Source organism: Beta vulgaris, chromosome 4 (assembly GCF_026745355.1).
Source record: "Beta vulgaris subsp. vulgaris cultivar EL10 chromosome 4, EL10.2, whole genome shotgun sequence".
Classification (NCBI taxonomy): Eukaryota; Viridiplantae; Streptophyta; class Magnoliopsida; order Caryophyllales; family Amaranthaceae; genus Beta; species Beta vulgaris.
In genome coordinates, this window is record NC_079205.1 from 44,419,533 (window position 1) to 44,428,306 (window position 8,774).

Below are 8,774 nucleotides of genomic sequence, written 5' to 3' on the forward strand. Positions count from 1 at the left end.
TTACAAATCTTGGTTTAATCTCCTAAATGTGCATGGTGCAAAATGGTATTGTTTTTTTATGTTTTGAGGGACCCACCTCAATAATCTAACTATGGATCATTCGATTTTAATAATCTCAACTTTGGCCTATATCAGAATAATCCCAATTATAAGATTGGTCTTCTAAAAATGCTCCAAGGTGACTTGGAACCAATTAATCACGTACTTCCTTCATTTTGAAATAAGTGAAACACTTCTCTTAAAATGTTCTCATATAAAAAAAAAGAAATGTTTCACTTATTTCAGAACATATGAAGTAATTTTAAGAAAATTCTTTTATTTCTCTTTCCTACACCCTCATCTTTTCAACCATTTCCCGCCCACCACTACCACATCAGCCACTAGCTCCTTCCTCTTCCTCCCCCACTCCACTACCACCCGCATCCCTCCATCCCTTCCTTTCCTCTTCCTCCTCCACCTCCAAAATCAGCCCTCCCTAGCCACCAGTCCGCCTCCCTTCAATTCCTCCCACAACCAACAAAAAAACCACCTTAACACCAAAAGCCAGCCACCCGAAACCTATCCCTAAACAAGCCCACCTACTCGATAGTCGAGACCACCAATTGTAGCCACTCAAAAAGTTCCTTAATCTAGATTGTAATTTTCGCTCTTTTTGTTTATTTGAAAGTAAATAATATTTTCCATTAAAAAGAAAGTAAATAATATGCTATATCCTCTACAGTTTTGCCCGTAATTCCAACAATAATTTTGGTTATCGTGGTAGATGAAGGTTATGTACATAATACAATGTTTTAAAAATTATAATCATATAACCCATGGTCCCATTCAGTACATCGGTCAAAAAGCTAGTCAGCTTTGCTAGTTCATTATCTTTTAACATAAACTTGCTCATCATCTCCAATCCTAAAAACCAAAACTAATTTTTGGTTCTTACATCCTACTTGACATATAATAACATTACTGAAACAATTGTCTTGAATCTTCTATTTCTTGCTACGTATATCATGTATAAATCACAGTAGACACTTGACATCATGTTAATGTAACGTCGTGTCTGTCATATTACACTGAAGTTTCCAGCAAAGTCTAGAAAATCAGCTAATGTTAGTTAACAAGTTACCTGAACTTCTAATGCTGTAATGGACATTCCTAATTCCCCAGATGAGGGTAAATAATGAATCACATTGAACTGTCTGACTATGTTCTAAAAACCCTAGTTTCTCAGGACATTCTCATTTGATCACCTGACAACCCTCCGGAGCTCGTCAACCATTCCCTGTAAAACCACAGGTTTCCTTATTAGACCATTCATCCCAATCTGTAAGCATCTTTCCCATATATTATCCTCTGCACTTGCTGTTAGGGCTATGATAGATGGACCGCCCCGGCTATACAATTTCTGTATTCTCTTTGCAACTTCAAAGCCATCCATTTCGGGCATATGAAGGTCAAGTAGCACAACCCTAAAATTGTTTGGTGATGCTGCCAAGGCACTTAGGCACTCATAACCAGAAGAACTGGAAGAAACTTCACAGCCTAACTTCTCAAGCAGCCTCTTCGTTACTGTCCGATTTACATTATCGTCGTCAGAAATCAAGATTTTCAGGCCTCTGAATAGAGAGTTATGATATGTATTTTCTGTAGTTGCATACACATTTCCCTCAGGAAGATATTTTAGTTGTTGAAATCGCAGAAGAAGAGTCATGTTCTGTGGCTGGCCATACGAGTTAAGAGATATCCAGATATCACCCTGCATCATCTGTAAATGGATTAAAGAAGTTAGAGATTGGTAAGATAAGATCATAACAACCATGTCATGCCAAAAAAAATTGCCAGGAAAAATAAATCAATAGCACAAAACTTGAAAGTGGTTCATAAAGTCACATCTGTGATCTACCTATTCACAAGATTTAACTCCAGATAAAGCATAAACAGAGGATTCCAGCCAGATTTGTCGAAATGATAGAAACGAGCCCAAAGCACCATGTGTCTGCCATTCTTAAGGCTGGTACTGGCTGTGCTGAACCTGCCTATGAGACGAGTCAGCAGGTTGAGGGAAGCAGCAGCCCAGCCCATGGAACAACATGGTATGGGCCACAGCAGGTTGGGCCACAGGCTACCCCCCGATAAGATGGTGCAATTTAGAACTTTTTTATACATACAGAACATCAATTATTATTCTCATAAAGGCTGTGCAAGACCCATCATCCTAGGAAGGGTTGTGCTACCTCTAACAAATTGTGTCTCAGAACAATCTGAGCATGCTAGTTCATATTCATGCTGGACGTCAAGCTAGTTATGCCAGTTTTAGATATACTATACCATATGAATATAAAGCTCAATGTGTCCCACTACCTTTCACAAGTACTGCTTAGACAAATTACCACAAACTAAAGCGTATATTGCCTACTCGTGCTCCAGAAACTTCCAAATAGTTCATTAATTCAGACTAAGTGAAAAGAAAATTTAACTAAGATTTAAGACAAACTATTATTTTTATTATATGATTATATTGTTGTCTGGAATCGGTTGGTTAAAACCACTAACTATTTCTTTAACACCAACATATAATAGTTAAGAGCCAGCACATACATTTTAGCAATCAGCTAATACTAGCACTCAACCAACATCTATTTTCTATAAGTAAGCACTCCCCACTTTGTTTCTGACATCCTAGCATCACCCCTGATCCTAAGAGCATGTACAATGGGTGGGTGGGCTTTTGTTGGTCTTTGTAATTTATCCATTCTCTCTCCTTTCCTTCTTCTTAACCTCACATCTCACTAACTCCCCACCAACTCATCTTTTTTTTTCTCACAACGGGTGGGCTAGTCTTACTTGGCTTTTCTATTTTTCTCTCTTACCTTTGCTATACCCAAAAAATATGGTAAAATATATCAAATTTGGGCTCAATTTATAGATAAAAAATATTATAGTTGTTATTGTATTTTTAAAAAAAATTATAAGCTGATTTTTGTATTTACTCAAAATAAAAAAGCAATCTTGTACAAAACAAAAAAAAACAGCAACAAAGCAATCCTGTACACATGGCATCACGCCATTAGCAGCTATGCATGCCATCCAAGGCTTAGTTGGAGAAGACCAACCCATAACAAGAGCCAGTTGCCCCAATGGTAAAACAAAGTAAAAGCTAGTCTTACTTTTTCTAGACCAAGTAAGACCAACTCCATTGTACATGCTTTAACACTAACTATAATAAACATAGTGCTCAATGGGTTGATATGGAAAAACATAGTGATACTTCTCAAAGAATACAAGACTAGAAACTTAGGAATATAATTCCTAGAAAGTAGGAAGTACCAATTCTCACAGAATTTAGAACTTGTGACCCAATTTTCCCAACTAATTACACCTATTATCAACCAAAAAGTTTTGGCACTTCTTGTGAAACTACAGCTCTTAAGAATTACAAATTACAGTGTAATGCTAATAAGAACCAGACCTGGTTAGATCTTACTGTCAATACCTATCACTAGGTTAAAAGAAATCTATGATATTAGCACAACCCGGCAACCAAATTTTTGGTGGAAATCATAAGGATCTTAATTTGATTGTAAGGCTTCACCACCTAACTCAAATAAAGAAAAGGTTTAGATTATGTATATTAGCTTCACCACCTAACTAACTAACCAAACTTGATCAAGATTTAACACCCTAATACAAGGATCTTTAATTTGATTACACACACCAAAATTTAATAATTTCAAGTTTAGAGTCATGCTCTTCCATAGGATTTCTGGGAATAATCAACTTTCTCATGAGCTCATTAGAATAAAATAAGGCTTACATCCTAATAGGATTGAATATTCAAAATATCAAAACTAGAATATTCCTAACAGCAATATATATGAAAAGAAAAGAAAAACCCTTGTTATGCATGATACAACGTGCACAAAACAAACTAATCGAGAACTATTCGGCTTTTAGAAAATACTTCTAATTAAAACTCCTAATAGACCAGAACAAACGGACCAAGACTAAACGTTTCAACCCAATGGAAATGAGACAAAATAGCAACCAACCATTAGCCCATCTTTTACCAATTCCTTCCAATTATTAGCAATGATCCCCAATCAACCTAAAATCCAAACACTGGTACACAAAGACCAAAATCAAAGACCAATTTATTGTTCTCACAGCACCAATTTGTTGTTGACTGAATATGCAAATAATAAGATATAGGCCCATGAACTTTTTAACCCATGCACATTTAAGACACATGCAACTTCCAATATTTGTTACTCAATCATCCTCACATTCAAATAACAGCAATGCCACGAAAAGAAATAAAGAGCCAATAGTAAATTAACCAATTGAGAACTATTGATGAAATAAGATGGACCAAAGTATTGTGAAGGAACTCAAATCAATATCGTAAAAAGCCAAGGATGCATAATCAGGAAACATAACAAGTGGCAGCCAAAAAACCACTTAAGCTAAAATTTCCTAGCACTTCTCAACGCACCTATATTACCTAATTCGCAGAGCCTCCCTCAAAACACAATTTGGAACGTGAGAATTGGTACATGGAACATGCTACGCTAGCACACTTGCACATTAATTTAAAAAAGCCAAGTAATAAGCTATATTCCCGTATCCAATTAGTGTGCCAAAACATATAGGTAACACTTCACAGATCATATAAGTTCTAGGAAACCCCCCCCCCCTTCCCCCAACCAAAAAAAAAGAAAAAGAAAACAAATACAGAAAGCAAAACTTAGTCCCTTGATGGAGTTGCACCGAAGAGAACAAAAAGGTTGCCACTTGCTAGGATAGGTTAGAGTCTAAATCTCTATCCACCAATTTAATAAAAGCTACTCACTCTGTTCTTTTTTACTTCTACCATTTTTTTACTTGTCATGTTTGCCGATGCACAACTTAAACCATTAATATCTTCAACAATTTTGATTAGAAAAAATTACTAAAAAGTTGATTTTTTTGTAAATATACATCAAAGCCAAGTTTGATAATAGTTTACATGACCAATTGTGTTTTAAAATAGTGTTGTGTAAAAATGTGGTCAAAGTGGGGTATGTGAATAGTGCAAAAAGTCAAATTGGTAGAGAAAAGAAAGGAGGAGGGAGTATAAACCAACGACATCGTCAAATATCTGGTAAGTGTAGGATAATCCAGCATCAGAGAACAGTTGCACAAGTAAAAATCCAAAAACACATAGTGGGAAAAAATCCCTGGTCACTGAGAAAAAGACCCCTAAAATGACTCAATAAAGACAAATCGACTGTGAGAGCACACAAAAATTTGTAATCATCACCGGAAGCAATTAGAGCTGAGATAAGCAAATTAGAATACCACCAATATACTGAGAATGCAAGAATGATTTAAGCATACACACAATTATATGGTCTTTGAAGGAATCAATCAGCAGGGCCAACTGTCACACATAAATCACACAGTTTCAGTTCCATCATATTATCAACATCACACCCAAAACTGACACACATACATCATCACACAGTTTCAGTTCCATCATATGACCAACATCACAACGAGAACTGGGCTAAAACATGCCCACGGAAAGTGATAAGAGTTTATCAGAAGACAACCATGCAATGTCATGTAGAAGGAATCATTAGAGAGTAATTTGAAATAATAATACTAAAGTGAAGTATTTATAATAATATGCAAGAAAGACCAGCTAAAAGAAGGGAGTTCTGAAGCAGTGACCTGAGCTAGCCTTTTGCACATGCTGAAGCTCAACACTTCCTTATTTGCATCACCGTGGGTTCTTCTGATAATCTCTGTTGGATAACCTCCACTTATGTCAAACTCAAACTTTATTTTAATGAAATCATCGACAGTAACGGACGATCTCCACATCCCCCACTTATCATTCTTTCCCTCACTGCCCTTTTCCTCGGAAACCTGAAAATTGATAGAATCTCCTTTTCTAGAAATATGCAGTAGGTGTCCTACCATGTGTAGAAGGACCTGGAAAGTTCTTTTCTCATCACCAATCACCTGAGCAGGCAAAGTACTCTGAACATCAGGTGAAAAACTGGACCCGTGGTAGACAAATAAACATTTGGCCAAGCACGAAGCTTCCTTAATCATGGAATGCAGGTGGAATGGTCTCAACTCCAATTGGAACCTTCCATTGTCTTTTGCTGATATCTCTGTCACATCATTTAATAAAGTTGAGATAACATTACCAGTTCTCACCATGGTGTCAACCATAATTCGTTGATCAAAATCCATATTATCTTCAAACATCGAAAGAAGACCAAGAATTGAATGCATTGGTCTCCTCATTCCACGGCTCATAACCTTCTGGAACGAATCTCTTGCTTGGTTTGCCATGATTGCGTCCTTCTTAGCCTGCTGCAGAACACGATTTCGCTCTTTTAGCTGATCTCGCATCATCTGAGACTCTTCAAGAACATTCGCATGAGAAAGGGCCACAGCCACTTGATCAGCGACCACTTCCACTATCTCTAATTCGTGATGGTTCCAAACTCTAGCAGTTGAACTTGGAAGAACCAGAACTAATATGGCATAAGATGTCTTGATGAATTCAGGAGTCCCGCCTTTAAAATTAGAGACATTCAGCAATGGCATCCGAATCGCTGCCACAGAAACAGGGTCTTCCAAACCACCACTACTTGCCATTCCCAGCGCCGAATCCGGTCTTAAAATCTTCACTCCCTCACTATTACAGATCTCCTGAACATCTTGATCATCCATCGGGATATTTCTAGGAAATGTATTCGAGGGGTTAGACTTCAGCTCATGGGTCAAGCTCATTGCAGTCTTATTATTATATGGCATCCAAACAGCACAATTCTGCAGGTCCAAAATACTGGAAAGTTCAACCAAAGTAGTATCTAATATAGTAAGCTTATCGAGTGATTTTCTTATTTCTCGAGTAAGCATTCGAACGTGCCAACTAGCTTCCTTCTTTTTCTTCATCATCCCAACCTCTTGGTCTAATTCCAAGACATTTTGTGTCAAAAACACCTCTCTAACTTTCAATTTAAGTAGAAGAGGGATCAAAGTTAAAAGCGTTATTGCAGTGGCACATGAAACCAAGGCTGTTAGGAATTTGAATATTGTAAGTGACATCATGAGCTGGAATGAGTGAGGACCATAGTAAGTCCATCCATTGAGCAAATGGGTCATTCCACAAAGGACAATGAAAGCGATGAATTCCACGAGGACCCATTTGAAGGGAAGATTTGCGCAGCTAATGAAGTAAATCAACTCAATGGGTATGGAGAAATAGGCAATGGCAATCAAGAAATCACTCACTTTTTGGCATTCCATAATGCTATGAATGCTCCAAAACCCCTCATCGTCGCAATTACAATTCGAGTATCCAGTAACAATGGTGGATATAGAGAGTATGAGAGTACAGACCAACAATCCAACCACTACCACTTTCAACATTGCACCAACTAATACACTTCCCCTCAATCCATCAACCAATTAAAAACATTTTATCCGTTGTCAAAAAGCCTCAACAAAATCCAATTCCCAAAATTTAAGCCTCAAATTGTCAGAACAAACTTTGAAACCATAAGCAATGATATTGGGTGGCAAAAACACTCATTTTCACTATTCAATACACATCTACTGGAAATTGCCTACATAAAGAAACCCTCTTTTATCAATTCTATATGTCTGATTGATACCAATCTTACCAGCTGAATCTCCACTTTTAAGACAAGATTGAAGCGCGCAATTCTTAGTTCATTTGATCAAATCCACTGCTTCAACAAATCTTCAAGTCACCAAATAAGCACCTCCGCAATTTTCTGAATTTAAATGAAAATCCAGAATAGATAACAAACTAAAATAAGATTAAAAAAACTAAAAGAAAAAAATTGTATCTGCAGAAATATTCACAGAAAAAGCTAACCTGGATTAGTTTTCAGCAAGAACACCAAGAATCCAGCAACAATGAAGCTCCCAATTCCAAATTGCAAAATATCAACGCAATATTACACCAAAACAGCTGGGAAATGAGCGAACTTTTAAGAAATCTAAAGACCCAGAAACAGGAAATTTGGGAGAATCAATTTGGTGGATCCAATTTTGCTGGCGTTTTAGCTTTTAGATGGCAGCTTTCCCCCTATTACTCATTGGAAAAAATCCAGCTTGCTTTGAAGTTTGAACAATGGAAAAAATTAAGAGAGAGAAAGCGGTGTGGCAGGTCACAAGAGGCCCACCAGGATTTACATCAAGCGAACCTAGACACTAGTGACTAGACAGTCCCCCTCCTTTTGCTGCTTACCTCGACAGAAACAAATACTTCTAGTACGTATCATTTTTTTCTCATGAAAAATATGTGAAAAGTTTGCTACAAATGTTGGAGTATAAAAATCAAAGTTGCTTAGGTGATGTTCTTTGAAACTTATTTTGATTGAACTAAATTAAACTGAATTGAACTTATTTAGGTTGAATTGAACTTCTTTTAATTGAACTGAACTTCTTTTCGTTGAACTGAACTATGGTGAATTGAATTGAACTTATTTTGGTTGAACTACATTGTATTAACATAATATTATCAATACTTACTATTATAATAATCGATAATAATCAATAAATATTAACATAATATTATCAATACTTATTATTATTATTTTATAATAATAAATAATAATAATAATAATAATTAATAATATATAATAAATATTATATATTAAATAAAAAATAAATAATAATAATTAATATAATAAATAAATAAATAATAATAAATTATAAATATAAATATAAATAATAATGGTAATAATTAT

General features: G+C 36.0%; 1 protein-coding gene across 1 annotated transcript; it reads right to left on the reverse strand.

Annotated features, from left to right (window-relative positions):
* Nucleotides 1-787: 787 nt before the first annotated feature.
* LOC104907539 (protein EIN4) lies at nt 788-8,262 on the reverse strand. The gene is made up of 3 exons (XM_010696478.4): nt 7,898-8,262; nt 5,707-7,793; nt 788-1,759 (listed from the first exon to the last, which is right to left on the reverse strand). Exons 2-3 carry the CDS (start codon nt 7,423-7,425, stop codon nt 1,241-1,243), a joined length of 2,238 nt encoding a protein of 745 aa, XP_010694780.1. The 5' UTR covers nt 7,426-7,793; nt 7,898-8,262; the 3' UTR covers nt 788-1,240.
* Nucleotides 8,263-8,774: the final 512 nt, after the last annotated feature.

Bases quoted from the DNA above. Each gene is read 5' to 3' on its own strand.
- LOC104907539 (XM_010696478.4), bottom strand. From the start codon at position 7,425: ATGTTGAAAGTGGTAGTGGTTGGATTGTTGGTCTGTACTCTCATACTC. The intron at 1,760-5,706 runs GTCACTGCTTCA...ATCCATTTACAG, and splicing joins TGTGCAAAAGGCTAGCTCAG to ATGATGCAGGGTGATATCTG.